This window comes from Thunnus maccoyii, chromosome 3 (assembly GCF_910596095.1).
Source record: "Thunnus maccoyii chromosome 3, fThuMac1.1, whole genome shotgun sequence".
NCBI lineage: Eukaryota > Metazoa > Chordata > Actinopteri > Scombriformes > Scombridae > Thunnus > Thunnus maccoyii.
The window spans coordinates 10811731-10831792 of NC_056535.1; the positions used below are offsets into that span (position 1 = coordinate 10811731).

The 20062-nt window shown below is 39.7% G+C and overlaps 2 protein-coding genes across 3 annotated transcripts in view; both read left to right on the top strand.

The window, feature by feature from the left end:
• The first annotated feature begins 2026 nt into the window (after nt 1–2026).
• On the top strand, nt 2027–11594 carry idh3b (isocitrate dehydrogenase (NAD(+)) 3 non-catalytic subunit beta). Of its 2 annotated transcripts, none has more exons than XM_042407194.1 (11): nt 2027–2132; nt 4230–4403; nt 4758–4878; nt 6003–6063; nt 6155–6287; nt 6871–7004; nt 7129–7231; nt 7417–7563; nt 7766–7860; nt 8051–8111; nt 11067–11594. In XM_042407194.1, exons 1-11 carry the CDS (start codon nt 2091–2093, stop codon nt 11142–11144), a joined length of 1149 nt encoding a protein of 382 aa, XP_042263128.1. In that variant the 5' UTR covers nt 2027–2090; the 3' UTR covers nt 11145–11594. The 2 variants fall into 2 exon arrangements, with proteins under 2 accessions (XP_042263128.1, XP_042263126.1); XM_042407192.1 differs by lacking the exon at nt 11067–11594 and adding an exon at nt 9067–10734.
• A 1339-nt stretch (nt 11595–12933) lies between these two features.
• Nucleotides 12934–20062, top strand: part of ptpra (protein tyrosine phosphatase receptor type A) — a 29004-nt gene continuing 21875 nt past the window's right edge. The window contains exon 1 of the mRNA XM_042406835.1: nt 12934–13721. The gene's annotated coding sequence lies outside the window, so the exon portion shown is untranslated. The remainder of the gene's footprint in view (nt 13722–20062) is intronic.

Sequence of the window (20062 nt, forward strand, 5' to 3'; positions counted from 1 at the left end):
AAAACAGATGCTTTGTTCTGTGATTAAATGTAAAGACAATCCATGCAAGGCACAAACTGGGGTACTGCAGGGTCAGCAAAACCTAGCGAAAGAGGAGGACAGCCTGAAAGGCAATACTCAGGGAGAAAACTCCACACAAAAATAAATGCGCCACTTCTGCCCCTAAAGAAAATTATGCTGGCATGAATAACCAAATTAAATGCCCAACAAGGTAAATGGGGACCATTTAACAAGTGCTAGGAGGTGGCTCACTCTGATCTACAGTTTCATTGTAGCGATTTGAAAATCATCCTGTGCTGACAGCATCACTCTCCTGGAATAGGACGGGGAATCCCCTGACCTATATTGGATGGACCCATTTGAGAGGATGGGTCACTGCAGCAGCAAATATAGAAATGTTACAACAATACAGAATTTTAGAGATGATATCATAAGCTGTCGCACTGAGAAAGATTCATGAGTGAGTGTGTCCATGTGAAAATATGCATCCTAGGCTGAGATGGATGCATGAGAACTGCTACACATTTTGGGGCCCCCTCTGACACAATAAATAACAACTCTGACACAATAAATAACTGTAATCCTTGGCATGTTCCAGGGGCCCTGCTCAGCTTTGGGCCCACTGAATTATTTAAACAGAAGTGAACATAAAAGTGTCACAAAGATAGTATTTATTGCAACATTATTGTATTAGGTTGCATGATATTGTTTCCTGTTTCCTATTTTGTAGATCCTTAAAGGCCCGTTCAATGCTGCTTGCAGCTTTAATTCACCCTATTCTTCACTATACACCAAATTTTGAACCACTAATCTATTTTGCATTCTTAAATATCATATTTGTCATTATTAAATGAGTGGTTAATCCTTTATTGGTGTTTTAGAGAGCAGTGAGAGTGCATTCTTCAGCTTTTATACTGTTTGTTTATGTAGAAAGAATATTCACAGTCATAGTCAGGGTGGTGGATTTCATTATAACCATTAAAAACCATCAATCAACACTCCCTGCATTGCAGGGACAAAATTAATACAGCATTGACTGTAGTCAAACAAAACAAACTGGTTTGTAAATTGAAAACAATCATTACAAAAACCATTAGTCTTTCCAGATGTCTCAGCAGCTGGAAACTTTGAATGTGTGTATTTTCCACATGATGTCCTTTTTTGTTGTGCAGAAGTTGCATCTCCTTCTCTTTTGTGCCCTTGTGTCAGCTGACTGTGGGACTGCAGATTAATCAGGGCTTGCTTTGGACTGAACAGCCCTGACAAGTGCTGCTGTGGCTGCTCTAAATTCTTCACCCCATTCTTCACCATACATTTCTATCTTTTCTTTTAATGCCGTCCTTTCTTCAGTGTCAGTTTGCCATCCCCATAGAACCATCTTTTCAATAAGACCTTTGAAGGTGATGTTATACATATGAAATGAACCCCATACAACTGTTTCTTGCTTCTGTGCAAATACATTTTTTCCAGATTGAGTTGTTTAGCAGCTGTGGGAAAATTCATGTACAATATCTAACCCGCAGATCCAAACACTTTGCCTGATCCAAACATTGTTTTTTCTTTCTAAAGATATGGGAATGGCCCTGAGCATGTCACAAAGAATGCATCTGGAAACCTCTTCCAGTTGTGGGAATACTCAGATCTGTTCGTTCAATGAAGGTTCATAAGTATAGCAAAATGCACATCAAGTATCAAAATTGGGGCTAAACATGCTCATAATGTAGAATGGCTCCTTTCAGAGAGTTGGATTGATAAATTAATGTGTAAGCAGATTTTTTTTATTTTACATGGCAAGAGTCCTCTCTCTGTGGTGATTCCCCATCACAGGCCTACGTTTCTCGTCTCAGAACTCAGTTTCAGCTCAAGATAAAAACATATATCAGGATATTTTCATGACTGTGATTATATAAATTCAAGCCGTTGTCTACCAGCTGTCCAAAGGAGACAGACTGTCCCGGGTGGAGAAGGCACTTCTTACCCGCCATACATGTTCTGTCCACTTGATGGTAGTATTGAAGTTAATTGTCGCTACAGCAGCGCCGCACCGCAGAAGAAGTAGTTCAGTTGCTGTAGCTGCATGGTATAGGACAATGGCGGCCGCCTTGAGAGGAAGCCTGGGAACATTGGTCAAGGTGAGTATATTTACAAGCTTAGTTTGATAGAAGAGAGAAGTGGTTTTGGTAGAATTGTATTTAGGTAAACTCAAACACTGTGTTATTATAGTTTGGCTCACTGACTTTGTGCCGTCTGTGTTTGTGTTGCTGCTAACCATTTAGCCTCCTTCATTGACACATCGTTTGAATAGACCTCGTCATATTGAGATAGGAAGTGATACATGCAGGGCTGTAGTGGCTCCATTTCGTTTTCTAAGCTGGTCTACGAAGGAATCAAAGATCCCCGTTAATGTTGTGTTATCAGTAGATAGTTGTCAGACAAGCCAACCGCAGCTTTAGCTGAAGTAACGTTAGCTAGCTAACCGTTAACCCCATTATAACCTCCCTGTCCTGCATCAGCCATCAGAGAACAGCAGCACATAACTAACTGTCTTTAAAACAACAGACCAGATAATAGGTCTGTTTGTCTCTTCAGATGACAATCTTGTGATCTGATCATTTAGTGTCAGTTGCCTGTCATCTCAACTTTTCTTACTTGCCAGCAATATAATTAAATGTCAGTGGGACATTAAGTTATCTCTTCAGTTGTTTACTTTAAAACTGCAGGTGTGTTTGTGTATTGTGATTTTGACAGATGGCACCTCTGGCATTATCTTATATATTTATTACATTTATTCTCTGTAGCATCCAGTTTGTCCCCTTGTTATAAACCCCTCTCTGCTCAATGTCTAATGATCATTCAGGATCTTCTTGAAATAAACAGATAATAAACTCACATCCACATCTGCCCTCAGTATTATGTGATCAAATAAGTGATCTGTGTGTCTATACGGATAAAAAGTCTTATCACATTACCACAGTATATGTAATATTGCATTATATCAACATGTACAGTACCAGTCAAAAGTTTGGACGCACCTTCTCATTCACTTGGTTGAGAGAGTGTGTCCAAACTTTTTACTGGTAGTGTATATTTCTGGCAAATCACTTGAGAAACTGTTTATGATAAAATAATCTGTAAGAAAAGTCTGATTCTCTCTAATATGGCAAATGAAGTATCCAACATTCAAGTGAAATAATAAAATAATAATCCAATATTATCATAACGCAGCGCTGCTCTTTAATTTGTAACATTGCCTACAATGACCTAAAACATCTAGAGATAATATTGGGTTACAAAGAGAGCCTGACTGATATTTGCTCATCACAATTATGTCAGTATCTGTGTCGTATAAGTTATGCTTGAGGTAGTTTAGAAACCATGTCACCATTAGTGTTGGGGGGGGAATGAAGCTTTCTGAAGCAATTAATCAATATGAAGGAATTACATTGAAAATGGTTCATAGTTTTGAAGTATTTGATACAGTTGACATGGGGACATCTGCTGGGCAACTATTGGTATTGCACTTGTATGACTGAATTACATTTGAGACCAAGATGAAACAGTTAGTTAGATAATTGGTCTTACTGCTGACTTTATTGTCATTTTGTTCAATAAAGTCTATATTATTAAAACTTTTAAACAGTCTACAGCTCTGTTTTTAGATATTGTGGCAGATTGACAAGCTCACCCCTTATCCAAAACCAGCACCACTAGAGAGCACTGACAAGTTTATTTTTCAACTGTGAAATGTCCTGCACTGTACATATATTAATAATGATGATAATAATAATAATAATAAATTAAAGGGATTCTTATCAAAAATGATTTATGTTATGTGTTTATGTAAAGATGTATATCATCCAATCTATTAGATAAAAAAAAAGACGTATTAGTATTGGCCTCAAAAATCCAGTATCAGTCAGTCTATAGTTGACCTGGTGTAGCTGATATGGCAGAATCTGACGTAGACAGATTTCTACTCGGTTGCCAGTTTATTAGGTGCACCCAGTGAAAACCAATGCAACAGATCCTACCTTCATAACAGTTTATGCTGTTAAACTGTATTGCATTATTCCAAGATGTGTTTCTAATACTGAGTCCACCCACACTGATATAAATGGGTGTAGCTAGGTGCACCTAATAAACTGTCAACAAACTGTATATTAGCTCTTTGTACATATTGTGATATTGCCCAACCCTCATTGTGTCTGTGTCCACATTTCTGTTGTCAGGGCCTGAGTGGCCCCAGGTGGCAGCAGCTGGCCTCCCGACCAGTGAGTGTTTCTGCTGGTCTCTGTGGGCCAGAAGCCCCGCCTGCTCGTGCAGATGCAACCTTTAAGGTCACAATGGTTCCAGGGGATGGAGTGGGACCTGAGCTGATGACTGCTGTCAAGGAAGTGTTTAAGGTACATTTTACAGCTGGAATCATTGCTGCCTTTTGTCCTTTTAAAAAAATAGTGCACCATAGCTGTGGGAAAAAGAAATTAAATAAAAGTATTTTTTGGCTTTTTTGGTACCCATTAATACATACTGTACACTAGAAATATGCCAGATCAGACAGTTGCTTAATGATGTAATAGGCATCATTATGGATGTTTTCCAATGTGTTTGTACACCAGCAAAATTGTAATTGTAGAGCAAAAGGTTTACAATAGAAATGCTGAGAAAAATATACAAAATACTGGCATGTAAATGTAAAATTGAATTAAAACCTAAACTGGTCGATGTTAAAGTTGCCTTCTTTTTTGGCCTGTCGACAGGCAGGAGACGTCCCCGTAGAATTTGAGGAGTTCCACCTGAGTGAAGTGCAGAACATGGCCAGCGAGGAGAAACTGGAGCAAGTGTTGACCTCTATGAAGACCAACAAAGTGGCCATGAAAGGTAGCTTTACTTAATCTTTTGTCGTCCTTTCATAATCCACCTTATTTAAAAAATATAAAACAATATAATGTGTTATGAAAACTGAGTGGCCCCTTACACATATCAAAATAATCTACAGCTTTACATTGAAAATCCTTGTTTAGCTACTTCACATCCTTTATTATTTATGAAATAAATAGTAAAGGCTTATATATGAAATAAAGTACAGTATATTAGGGTTTAAAGCTAATGGAAACCCAAATCCATAATAGCCTTCTAACTATGTAATTTAGGGTCTTATATACATAATAGTAAGCATTTAAAAAGTGTTAGAAAGTTTCAACCCAGATTCAAAATATAGTCATTTAAGTTTTTGTAAACTTTCATGATATTGGGTTTGAATTAGGCGTTCAGATGCTTGGACATTTATTATGAAAATTACGCAATAAATTCCACGAACCAATCATAAACAACGTGACAAGCGTATTGTCTCATTTCCAGTTGCTGGAGTTTCTGTTATTAGTTGTGTTTCTGCATCTCAACCCAGTTAATATTGCCATATTCTTCATTACCATGGCTTATTACCCGCTGTACATTTAAACATAGACTAGTCCTGTTCAAGCACTCTTAGCTCTCTCCTTCTTTTAGCAACTTTCTCACAAGTCACACAGTTGTTTACATGCTTTTTATGTCTGCTAGTCACTTTAGCTTAGTAGTTAGAAATGCCGTCTCTTAGCTATTCCCCTTCCTCCTTTAGTGGTAATAATACATGTAATAAATGTTGTGTATTTACCATGTTGGAGGCGAGGCTCAGTGAGTTAGAAACACAGCTCTGCAACATGGAAACATGGTCGTTAGCTACTGTAGTTAGCCAGCCCCCAGTAGCCGGCGCGGGTGTCAATCAAAACATGATCTGCCACGCCTACACAGTTTTGAGAAATAGTCTGAACAGCAAAATGAGCTGAGGTATGAGGTTTTCTAATAGTTATGAACATTTATTTTCACTCAGATTTTTGTGGATGCTTAATGAGACACTCAACTTTGATATCATTTATGCATTTTTACTATTTCAAGCCAAATCTGCAGAGGCTTTAAAAAGAATGGAACGGATCTAACATATGTTTCTGGTATGTTTGGTTATCCAGGAAAGATTCACACGCCCATGGAGTTCAAAGGGGAGCTGGCTTCATATGAGATGAGGCTGAGGTAAAACCAGAAAACCAGTTGCATGTTTGTGTCTGTGTAATTTCATTCTGTTTTAAAAAATAATAATTTTACCTCTCTGTCTATTCCTCAGGCGTAAACTGGACCTGTTTGCTAATGTGGTTCATGTGAACAGCCTGCCAGGCTACAGTACTCGCCACAACAACCTGGACCTGGTCATCATCCGTGAACAGACTGAGGGGGAGTACAGCTCCCTGGAGCATGAGGTAAACAAGACTCCTCCTCACACTGCATTCAGGGGATGAACAGTGGTTTTAAACCCACATGAAAAGGAAAGATTTCTCATAAACACCATTAAACGGGCAACAAAATGAAGATGAATCACACTGACGGAGGTGCTGAAATGATGTATGTTGTTTTGTGCTACGTTTAGAGAGGGAAGTAAATGTTCATTGCCACTCCTCAGCTGTCCTTCAGACTTGGTTTATTGTTAAAGTTTGCCTTCAATGTGGCCACTAACCATAGTTTATCTGATATTAGATTTTTGATGCTGTTACTGATACTGATATTTGAGTTTTTACAAAAGTTGCGAACAATACATATACATACATATAATACATTTTTATAACATGAACAAACATTTTGTTCAGTTTACATGTTTGGGGTAGATAGTTTCATTCATTAATACTGAAATGAATCTGATGATCAGTGAACTTGAGATGTGCAACTGAAAAATGCGTCTGGTGTAGATAAGGTCTAATACATATTTGATTCTCACACTGCAGGTTAGTCGATGCTTCTATAAAAATGGCCGTGTTGAAATATATTAACCCTCTCCTTGCTCTTTAGAGTGTGACTGGTGTGATCGAATGCTTGAAGATCATCACCAGAGAGAAGTCAAGGCGCATCGCCAAGTTTGCCTTTGATTATGCCACCAAGAAGGGACGAAGCAAGGTCACCGCTGTTCACAAGGCCAACATCATGTGAGAAAGCTTCCTCTCTTTCTTTTTGTCTTGTCATATTCTTCAATTAATTTTGTGTTAATTTGGGTTATAATTTGCATTACAGCCATAGCAACACTTGTCCTCATCCCTTGTCTAATTACAGGAAATTAGGTGATGGCCTGTTTCTGCAGAGCTGTGCGGAGGTGGCAGAACTGTACCCAAAAATCAAATATGAGAACATAATCATTGATAATTGTTGCATGCAGGTATATACAGCTTTTCATTCTCCTGACTTTACTATGAATGATTTGCTTTTACATAATACTTATACCTAATAGTCTTGTATTCATATTACTTGTTTACTGACTTGCTAAACACAGTTTATTAGGTTTAAATTTCACTCTTCCATTTCTGCATTAAACTTGTCATTGTCTGTGTTACTTTGCTGCAGCTGGTTCAGAACCCGTACCAGTTTGATGTGCTGGTGATGCCCAACCTGTATGGTAACATTATTGATAACCTGGCAGCAGGGCTGGTTGGAGGAGCAGGTGTTGTTCCCGGGGAAAGCTACAGTGCAGAGTACGCTGTCTTTGAAACTGTAAGTTTCCGCTGACCTCTCACACTGTTTTGAATGGCAGTGAATGTTGTGAATGGCAGAGCATGATAATAGTGCACTCCAGAAAATAGTAATATCTATTGATGAACTGTTGATTACTAAACCTCTCTCTGATTCACAATGATGGCGAGGACTTACAGGACTACAGCAGTGATCTTGATCCTCTGTCTCTTTTCTCTTTCAGGGTGCTCGCCATCCCTTTGCGCAAGCTGTAGGAAGGAACATTGCTAACCCCACGGCCATGTTGCTCAGTGCTGCTAACATGCTCAGGCACCTCAAGTGAGTCAACCTGCTGAGGCCTTGTAGATAAAAGTACACAACATGTAACAGCATAGCCCCAGTCCTCTGTCCTGGTCCACTGCATCTCTCAAGCAACAGAGAACTGCCTCGAGTGCCTGTTTGTCTGAATGTGGACATGTGCACAAGACAGTTATGGCCACCTCTTTATTGTCACTGTATTGTGTTGCAGCCTGGAATATCACTCCCACATGGTGTCAGACGCTGTCAAGAGGGTCATCAAACAGGGCAAGGTAAGTGAGTGTGTGTTATTCGTTAGTTCTGCCTACTGTATGCCCAGTGGTGCATTCAGCCTATGAATGTGGAAACAGATAATACTAACAGTATTAACACTAAGAGGAAATAGATTTTTATCTGATGATTCAAGCAGAGCAAGATAAAGCCGGTGGTTCTGCAGAATGAGGATATGTGAAAGCAACAGGACATGCATACCCTAATGCTGTCAGCCTGTGCTTGTAAAGTAACACTGCTCATCGATTTTTGTGGGTCAGTATCTGCAACCTCATATATACGAAGTGTCAGGATGCTGCGGGCACTTTAGAAAATGAAACGTATACTAAAGTGTTCATGTTCATCCCTGAACATTAGCAGTTCTCGACCCACAAATGTCTACATCTAACAGATGGCAAACTATACTTCAGTGTGTTAGAGCGCCTTTGATAACTTAGTTTTGAGATCTCTTCCTCACTCAATTTTATTCTGCCTATAAATGTGCAACTTACATGTATTTGTTACCAGGGAAACTGTTTTTTTTTTTTTGTTTTTTTTCCTCCTAGCTTGGACTGACTGTTTTTTGTACCCGATCCCCGTTGACACTAACATACACTGACACAAACACTAGCATGAAATCGGTCAACCTTCATCTCTCGGTTTGCTGTTGAAATGCACGGTGAATTCAGCTCTATAGATTGCATTTCAGCAGCAGAAGCCTTTTCCCTTTTTCATTGCTTTTCTTTAAGCAGTGGCAAAAGTTTGGTTGGTTAGGGTATTACTGTCTGTGAGGCATGGAGAGGTTACTGTGTGAATGTGACAAATTATCATTTTTAAGGAATGCTTGTCAATTGAAAGTGGAATTTGCCTGCTAGTTGTCTGAAGTGCCCTTCCTCTCCCTTTTCCCTCTCCTCGATACCCTCCTCTCCCCCACCCCGTTATCCTGTGTGTTTGTGTGTGTCTGTGTGCACATCCCAGGTTCGGACACGAGACCTTGGCGGGTACTCTACCACTGGTGACTTTGTGTGTGCTGTTGTGGAAAACCTGCGTCACAGAGCCGTTTACTAAGATGTTTGCTCCCCAGACACACTCCTCCCTGACATTTCCTTTAATCTGGACACTGATCTTAACATGAACTCGGACGCATGTTAAGACTCATCTCTCCCCTTCACTGCCAAATGACAGTTGTGTCGCACAGTTTTGGGAAACACTTTCAGTTGCATTTATTGTTTATACTGGGTTTGTTAATAAATCCATTTGAATCAGCGGTGCCTTGTACAGCTCATGAGGCTACTTCTCAAGGATTTACATGTTAAAGCTTGTTGCCCCTCTCCATGGAAACCCCTCTTTCCTCATAGTTACTATCATCTCTGTGATGTGAAGGTTAGAATCATGTTCCCTCCTTTCGCCTTCTCTCCTAAACCCTGGATTTTTTGTGCTAAGTTTGATGCCTTTTCAGTATTTTTACTGGACTGATTTAGATCATCTGTGTCATTTTTCTCGTTCTGGGAGACATTTTTACATCCACCTATTTCTTTTTGCTTGTCGCTTGATAATCTAAATGTTCCAGCCATGTTGGCCATACAGACTACCTCTTTGCTATCACACATCATTAGTTATCAGCTAATCTGCTTTTGCCTCGCGGTCAACCACCAACTTCCTCTTATTGTCATGACATTTTTCACTTTGTCTGATAGCCTCATCCTTAACCACCTGAAAACTGACTGCTAGTGTAACTTATTATATAACAACATTGCTACATCATGACCCAGTAATACCAGAACATTTCTGACCTACAGATGTTGTCAATCAGACTCTTTCACTCTGCTGTGAAATACTGTATGGCAAAGGCAAACCCATCTGAATGCAAAATTCTTGTCTCTTACTGGGATATTAATAATAAAAGTCACATTTTAACATAAACAACTCTGCCAAATTATCATGAATAGTTTCATCAATATATAGTGTTACTTTCTAGTGTGAATATTTTCAATTTTTATACCAAATTGTAACATTTTATAATAATTCTACACTTAATATCCACAGAGAATCTCTTGAGGTGATGTTCAGTGTCCATAAAGCTAGTTGTCTGTTCATCATAAGTGGAGCAGTGCAGACCATCTACACTAAGGTTAAAGAGAAAAGTTACATTTTCAATAAGTATACTGTAGATTAGTGGCTAGGTTCCCAGTCTACTGACGACAAACTAAATGATTCAAGTCACGATTTCTTATTTAAACATAAATGCCAAAGAATAAAGCACAACATTTATCTCAAGATGGTGCTGCTCGTTCCCACAGAACTGTTGCTGCCTCTGATGCTGTAAGAATTAAGACTCTGCTTTTTGTTCATCTGTCATTCCTCAATATAACTGACTTCATGTGTAGTCAGTTGTTAACCCCAATAAAACATAAAGTTATATATTAGTAACTTTATATTTGTTTGGACCAAATTTTAAATCTTGTTATGGAGATTGTATACCACTAACAACAGTGTCATGTGTTTTTTGTATTTGTGGGTTTTTTGTCTTTTTGTGTTAATCAGATTTAGTTTTCCCTTTGTTCACAATAAATCCTGTATCGAAGTGTCATACTTTCATATTAAAGCTGGTCACAAGTGTGATGTTGTATTAAATGAATAACATTCTGTCTTCTCTTCATAGTGTTTGATCTTTAAAACTTAAATAATGTAACTATGGTTAAGTACTTATTGAAATGACTCACAAACTGCTTCCGAGAATTGTTATAATGTGTGTTTGGTTCTTAGCTGTACTTTATTTGACTGGTATATTTTATATAGAAAATGAAGAGAACATAACTTGTAAAATGATGCTTTCTAATGAACACATCTCACTGATCGCACTATTTGTGCGTTCTGTGAGTGCAGTTTTCAAAGGCTCTCTAACGACGATACTGTATGTGGACATGTGTTGCTGCAGCTGTGCATATAGTAACACACTGTCCTTATGTTTGCAACAGGTGCGCACTGGAGACCTGGGGGGTTATGCCACAAGCGACGAGTTCACCCGGGCTGTCATTGCTAACCTGGCAGTCTAAGTATTGTATTTGCAAATCTGTCAGCTGCTACGACGCACACAGGCTTTTTTATTTACTTCCTGTTAACTTGATCTCTCAACTGGACAATATATTCCAGCAACAATTTACACACAATTTTCCAGTTTGATGCTCAATGATAATATTCATAAAGCCTGTTTTTGCAGTTGAGCGTAACACATCAAATATGACATTCACGCACAAAAAAATATTGTGTTCAAGATGCAAAGTCTTAAATTCCACACAAAACATGTTTCCATATCAGCATTCACATTCTGCTCTCTGCTACAATCCTGTAATTTCCACTTAAATGTTTTATGTCTGGACATTAACCAGCAGTCAAAACATGATGTACTATGTATACCTTCATATTATTTATTAAGTTTAAGTTTTAGCTACATTGCTTCTTCATTTATAATGAGACATGAATAATAAATAATAAGTGAGAAATTACATCTTGTGTGCAAAATCCTTGTGTGAATATTAATAGAGGACTGATGCAGTATCTAGTGTTGATCATGGCTGCTGGTGGCTCAGTCACAGCTTGAGAAACTCAAACCCAGCCAACACCCTCTCTGTGTCTAAACATATGCTACTCAGGCTGACCGAAAAAAATCTGTAAAAAAGTATGAATATGAGAGTCTGGTCCTGTCAGTCATATGGTGGACTCCTGCTTTGTGTAGCTGGTTTATGCTCCAGATCCCCAGGACCACAAAAAAGATAAGAAAGTAAGAAAAAACTGAACAGATACACAATGTTTGTACTGCTCTTTTAATCTTGTACACAGTGCCAATAGCCTGGGACTGTAACTAATGATTATTTTCGTTATTGATTAACTGGTTGATAATATAAGATTTTTTTTTCCCAAAATTAAAATTATCTTCAATTTACTTGTTTTGTTCAACCAACAGTCCAAATACCAAATGTATTCAGGTTATTATAATAGAATACTGAGTAAACCAGATAGCATGAACACCTGAGATGCTGCTAACTACTGAATTTTTTGGCATGTTTGCCCCAAAAAATGACAATTCTTCAGTTAAACTTGTTCTCAATTAATTTTCTGTCAATTGATTGACTAATAAATTAATAGACTAAATGTTCCAGTTTAAAAGTACCCTTGCCTCCCTCTCACTGTTCCAGATGTGGCAAGACTTAATATTCAATGACTTTTATTACACTGTAATTTCTGACACTGTAAGACTAATCATAGGATACCATTGAAATTCTCTTACTTGACATATTGAGCTATTTCTATTCATTTATAAGACAGTATGACTTTCCTGCACTTCTTATTCTTATTTGTAATCATTTATTTTGTTATGATTCTAGCTGTTTTCTTCAGTTAAAGTCTACAATAATGTTTTCAGTTCAGGGCAATTAATGCAATAATTTGATTATATTCAAATTTACCTGGTGGAGTGTGATTTGACTAATTCATTTATGAGGCTATTTTTTGGGGACACTTCAGCCTTGGCTGCATTATTTTCAGGATCACTTATACTCATTCTGACTTTTTGGTTGTAAAATTTAGAGATTTACCTTTTAAATGAGACCTGGATTATGACTGTAATCAAAAGGGTTGAAGAACAGTCACCTTCTTATTTTGGGTACATTATTTTCGGGCTTGTGCACAAAAATGGGGCACCTGGACAGAGGTTAGAGGTATTAAAACTAGCTTGGGTAAATACCATTTTAGTTTTTAATTGTGCTTTAGTGGTACAAATTTTCAAACTAATTTGTAATTGAGGAAATTACATCAAGTAACATAAATTATAACAAGTTACTGCCACACACCCAGGGCCTCTGGGACCCCTAATGATCTGGGGGCCCATTTTCCAGGCTTGTAATCCAGCCTTAGTTCCACTCACAATATATTGAGTTAGACACATTGTCACAATGCACCACAAACTAAATATTTGATTTCACATATAGGCCTACATTCATCTGAGAGTTATATAATTGTCCATACTGTGGATGGGTTGATAAACAAGAGAGGGACAGTCAGCAGTCAGACAGAGTCAGGGACCCTCCATGAACCGCCGCAGTGATTGTGTGGCACAGTCCGGACCATGCAGGCCTTCACTCGGCCAGCAGGTGTCGCTGCGGACTATGGAGAAACCGACTGGAGAAGAGACGGGGCCTGGCCTGGGAATTTGCAGCTCGCTTCCCATTCTTCCGATGCAGACAGACACACAACATGGCGGACTAGAATAGTCGGCCGACGCGCCCGGATACAGCGGATAAACCGTGGGATTTATCATCCAGGAAAGCTAAAAAAGTACACTCTGAAGGGACGGTACGTTAGGGCGGACTGAGGATTGTTTGGGGGGCGCCGGTACTCGCCTGGATTTAGCGGATAAACTGACAGCGAAGTGTTGGCCGTGTGTCCCAGATCGTGCTTCCCTCCTCTGCTATCACCCAGGTCCCCCCACCCCGCTCACACTCTCGGTTCCAGGGGTGTGGAGACAGGGGCCGGGGTTGAAAAACGTGGAAGAGAAAGAGAGCATAAATTCCTACTTGGCTTTGACTTGTTTTTTTGCCCCTTTCGGGTTTCCTCTGGGCGCTACAGGAGTTGTGGTGAGTTTTCTTGTTTTTGTTGCGCAAAGCCTGAATCGCACTTGTTACAATGTCGCTGTACAAGCATGTTTCCTCTTGCTGTGTCACCCACAAACAAGCACTTTGTCCCCCCACACTCAGCCTCGCAGGGTTCATTACACGCTACCTTTACAAGCAGTGGAGGTAAACCCAGTCGTGTGTCAGGAGCAGGGCTGTGTTCAGCACTTGTGAACCTCTTTGTAATACTCGGAACATTTCAGAAGTAGCTCGGAGGCAGGGAGGGAAATTTCGGCGAGGGGGGCTCTCAAGAAAAAGGGGGCTTAAAGATGAGTGTGACAACATTTTAGAAGTCAGAGGTTTGTAACTCGGTTATGTTGTGCCCGAAAACACATGCTGTTGCGCTGGCACAGGAACAAAGAGCGGGTCCAGGTCTGTCCTGCCTCACTGGAAAGTACACTTTATTGATCAACGCTTTGTTATTACACGTTCAGAGAGGGTGGGGAGCTTGGCTGGGTGGGTGGGTGGGTGTGGGTAGAGGAGCAGGGGGGCTTCATGCGACCCACAACAGGAATTAGGTCGCTCTAACATTACTAACATTAACATGTACGGTCTGTCAAATCACAGCGGCTGCTTTGTGTTTCTTCTTCTGCTGTCTCTGACATAAAGTCTCTTGAGCGTGAATTCCCCTTTACAACCTCTCCCAAAGTTTTTTTTTTTTTTTTTGTAATGATTAATATTCTCCTCTCTCTTTCTCTCTCTCTCTCTCTCTCTGAATGTTGGGTGTAACCGAGCATACCATTTCAATCTTGTGGGTGTTGAGAGCTTTTTTTTTCTGTTTTACTTACCCTGTAAGTTGTGATTTCTCAGCCTCTTTAGAACACAGATTATTCCTTTAACGGGACAGCTACTTGTTCGTCATAATAAATGATGGGAGTTAGATGAAGAATATTAATGAGTACACTGGTTGCTGCTTCATTTGAGCCAAATAGGAGTTTGGATGCTTTAAAGTGAGAGCAGAGAGAAGCATCATCCAGAGCTGAGGATGCAGTGGAAGAGCCTGGCTTGTCATATCTGAAAAGAGCCTCTGCTATGTCTGCCTGGAGCTTGACTCATCACGTCTGGACCGATTCACTGAGCTGCTGCAGCACATATCAACCATAACTCAGTCTGGTTTCCACTTCACCGAGGTCGTCATGTCACGTTAGGACCGTCCAAGTGCAAAAACTGAAGCCGCAACTCCTTGCAACGTGTGTGACTCCTAAGTCAGACTCAGAGAGCCATCGGGCCTACCTTGACCTCTGTTTGTCAGGCCTGGACATGTCCACCTCTGGTTGTCAAGCAGCTCCATCTCATGAAAGTCTGACTGTGTCTTTTTTTTTTTTTTTTTAAAAGTGCTTGGCAGTACGGCAGAGAAAGGCAAGAGCGTTATCATCTCGCTCGTTCTCTTCATATCTCCATTCTCCAGCCTATTTTAAGAAAAATGAGTTATTTCTGTCTTGGGATCCTGAAAGGGTTTTAGCAGAGGAGTTTGAGTGATCCTTGCACCATATTTTTCATGATTGGCCTAGTTTCTAAAAATAAGGATAAAGTGTAGCTTGAAATTGCCTTGTGGGAGCTTGCGCGTTAAGTTTTGATGGACGGATCTTCACCTCCATGTCGTGAAATTTCACAATTTCAGGGTGCTGCTGCTGACACAGTATTATGAGTTGGCTGTTTGGGTGCGGCAGGAGGTATATTTTTGTTTCCACCTGTGGGCCTACATATTTTACTCTGGAAGGGCACTGTAATTCAGCCTCTGACAGGATAAACACGGCTACATTTAGAGGATTACGAAGCATTACGGGGCCTGATTCAGCTCCATCTGATATGTCACTCGACCGTAATGACATTTATTTGGCAATACAGGAAATGAACCTGTGCGATGACTAACGATTCACAAATCAAATATCTCGTCCAACCGGGAAGACTTCACAGAACCCATCGAGCTTTGTCTTCCGTAGATGTGGAGTAGCAATTATGTAATCCCTTCAAATTATTGAGTAAATCTTTGTTCTATGTGCTTGTGATGTGGGCTGATTGATGTTTCTGGTTCACCACGAATGTGATGGATGTGGATGGTCGACTTAAAAGACTTGGTGGGATTTAAGAAGTATTTTTGATGTGTGAGAAGTTTCTTGTGATTTTTTTTTTGTAAGCTCACCTGTGATTCAGGTCCTCCTTATCCCTTGATTAGAGTTTATATTAGTGCAGCACTGTTCTCCTGTAGGTTTCCATGAGGTGGGATAATGGCACTAAATGTTGGAGCTGTGGATGGAAGGCAGGTGGGTTTTGTAGAAGCAGTACATTAACACTCCTCCACATAAAGGATTACACTCGACTGCGCCTCTTGACCATAACTAGAAGCACATAAATTCTTTGATTGTTATACAGTACGTCTTGGTAAATGTGACAGTTATGTTAAAGCGGCCACATTTTAGTGTTTTGTGGGTTTAAAATCCACAGAAAACCAGAAATTACGAGCAAAATGTCACATTCACTCTTTTCAAACAATGGGTCTTGCCTTCGCAGTCGAGGTCAAACTTAGTTCGAATTCAAAACCAGTTGAGAGCCAGAGTTATAAATATTTATATTTGCCCTTGGCATCGGCCTTCGAGCCGACAAGACCTTTCTTGCCCCACTGTGAAAAAAATGTCCAAAGAACATGTTAGCAAGCCTGAATAGTCTTTGTGTGCACGTTCACGTAAGAATGGACGAGGAAGAAAAGGGAATCTGGAGAAGCACCGTCATCACACTGCCGTGTACTTAAGTCTCAGATGATTGTCTCTTCATCTTCTTATCTTTCGTAGGAAGAGGAGGGGACGAGTGCAGTAGGATGGTCACTTCAGATATGGGAACCTTCAGTTTGGGCTCCCATTGTTACAGAACCCAAACGACCAAAGCAAAGATGAAACAATGTGGCCGTGAAGTTTGGCAGTGCTGCCCCTCTGTGCTGCATTTAGGGCTGGGTATCATTTAAGACCTATGAACATTATTGCCAAAATGATACCTTAGTGTTGGTACTACTACCAAAATATGTTTTCAATACTATGCTTTTTCCCTTTCTCCAAAAACACATATTTCCTTTAATAAAGTAAGCCAAATTCTCAAAAATGAAAATGCTGTGTAAGCACGAGCAGCCAGAAAAAAACTTTTCCTAAATAAAATACTTCTGAAATTGGCAAAGTTCTAATCAAACTATAAACTTTCTAATCAAAGAATAAGTAAACAAGACCACAAATCTAACCAGGCCAGCAGTCAGTGTTCTGCCAGTTTTTGATACTCTGCTAGAAATCCATTTGAGTGGCTAAGTTTCAACTGACATAAAGTGATATTGAGTCTGGTTTCATCGTGGCCCTTCAGCTGGCCGTTTGGCCCCACACCACGCTTCAAGGTCACAGTGGCTTCTGTGGGGAGGCCATGCTTTGCGCCTCCACATCCTCTGTGTCCAATGTGGGAAAGCTTGAGAGGCCCCTGGCATGCTCTGTGAGAAACCCCACAATGAAGCAGACGTAGAGCAGAGCCTCTCTGACTCACCACTTTCACTCATTGAAACAAGTGCGTTTTCTTGATCCTTCATGCCTGACGGAACCAAATCATCATTACGGGCTTAATAACAGACACAGCGGTCACCCATGCCTGTATGATTAGCCAGAATAGTAATCCTATGCTTCTCTTCGTCTTTTCATCAACTCACCAGCTTCATGAATGAAGCGAACAGGAACACAAACCACACCAGCAGGGAGTAGTATCCCTCAGAAAGGGAAGTCCAGAGGATTGTGGCTGTTGTATGTGGCACTGGGGACGTATAATCTGTGGTCTGTTTCAGAGCGAGAGTCCTAGCGGCCCTGGGTTAGGCCTACTTCAGTCTCCCGTGAAGAGAAGCATTCACAGTATTCCTGTTGCCCCGGTCCCCCCCGGCCCCCTCCCTCTCAAGACATAGAAACAGTATTAATATGCCATGAATGGAGACAGACAGACAACCATTATCTAAAGCTGCAGCCACTAGTGAAGCACAGGACGCCTTGTAGGAAGCCAGAGGGAAATATTTCTCTGCTTGAATGGTGAAGTCCCCTTGACCACCACTACTGGTGTCATGTCAGCTAAGCCTGCAGGGTTTGTGTCTGCTGCAGCTCACTCACTTGCCTCGGGAGATCGTCTGGGGAATTATGAATAAGATTTGTTGGTTGTCGGAATAAACAAAGAGGAGTTGTTGTGTTTTGGCCGCATTTGTCATTGAGTTTCTGTGAAATCTCTATCAAACAGCACATATTCAACTTTAAGAAATAGCAGCAGCTCTGAGAGATTCTAGACTTAGGTTCAAGTATTTTCTTCCCCTTAGATGTCACTTTTGAAAAATCTGTCTTATGTCATCTGAAGCTATTCGTGAATTCATGTCCGTGCTGTCAGAAGAGATACTTATTACTTCACCTAAGGTCGCAAGTAAATACAAAGGCATCAGTGAAATCCAGAGACTTGAGTGGGAACGCTCCTTATTAAATGACTACCTTGCACTGATCTTACGTCTTAGCCTTTGGTTGTCATGGAGATGTAATTGGACTTCCTTTATATTCTACCTATAAGTGTTCCTTTCACTCTGTGAATGAAATGACATGGGAACAGCCCAGCCCTTTCACTACTGTGTGATTGCACTCCTATGAGGTCTGCAGTTGGCCACAGGCAGAGAGGCAACTGTCTTCATTAGTTGGTCGTGGTCGGGCTCACCACTTGCATGCACATTAAGCATCGAGTTTCTGCACAATGGTTTGGACTTTGACTCAGGATATAAGAAAGCTTTTCGGGTTCAGTGTGTTGTCTTACATGACGGCATATGAGCTGTTTACTTTTCTATAATCATAGAATTCTGGACATTGTGACCCTATATATGTATTTATCTAAAGTTACTGGTTTCTGTAACAGAATGTATCTTTTGTTTTTTTAAATACAGCGTGGGCATTACCAAGTGGACATGTATGATCAAATGCAATCAGATAAAATAGATTACATTAAATTAAGAAACAATAATACCAGAGAGGCTTGATAAACATCTGTAACCACAGTTTAAGTAAGACTGTACAACTTCTGAAGCAAGAAATAGAATATTCTGCCTCAACCATGACTAGTTGAATTAATAAGTAAGAATTAATAAATAATAAAACACAACACATCCTTGCTTAATTTAATTCATTCAGGGGGTTTATTTGGTTTGACCAGTAGCTTATGATGGCTAATGTAAGCAAGCGTTAGATAAATATTGTGGTGTAAATGATGTGACTGAGTCCTTTGCTCACTTATGACTTTTCTCCACTTAAGCTACTTTTAAGCTACATGTTAGCATTTAAAGTTACTCCATAATTACCACTTTTCACCACTTTGTTGCATAGCCTCGCTTTAAGACCAGACATTCTCTAAATACACACAAATTCAAGCCAAGGTGAACTATTGTGTTTACATCATTGACACTTCCACCCTGACACATCTGAATTGTCTGTATTTTTATTTTCAAAGTCAGTTGTCATTTTTGTCATGTTCACTAGAGCAGCAGCTAACGATTATTTTCATTATCGATTAATCTGTCGGTTATTTTCTCAGTCGATTAGTCGTTTGGTTGATAAAATGATGAAAAATGTCAATCACTGTTCCCCAAAGTCAAGATTCAACCTAAAATTTCTCGTTTTGTCCCAACCAACAATCCAAAGATATTCAGTTAATTATCATGGAAGACTAAAGAAAACAGAAAAGATTCACATAAAGGAAGGTGTCACCAGAGAATTGTTGCATTTTCTCTTAAAAAATTACTCAAAACGATTAATTGATTGTCACAATAGTTGTGTTTAATTTTCTGTCGATCGACTAATCATTGCAGCTCTAATTTTAACTCATATTTCCGCAGTTAGCCGGTAACAGCATACAGGATAAGCATTGTTGCTATAGTTGTTATGATCACCTGCAGATGAATAAACCTGATGTAGAACGATGACTTAACTGTTGACTGAAACTATGTTTGAGATGTCCTGAAATATAATTTTACTGGACACCTGCCAACCAATCAAAAGTAAGTGTTTTCTATGACTACAGTATAACAGGATGTGGTTTATTTCTCTATATATCAGCCAGTATGGTCTGTTTTCAGTTTGACATTCATTAAACAAAATAGTCCACAGTGCTGAATGTATCATTTTTAAATGAAGAACTTTGCCTGAATTAAATATAGTATAAAGTTAGAGAGAATTAATAAGCAAGCCTAAGAATCTGTGGAAGGCAGCTTGTGATACTTTTTGATACTTGATGTTATGGTCAGCTTTTGGTTGTTACTCAACAGGTAC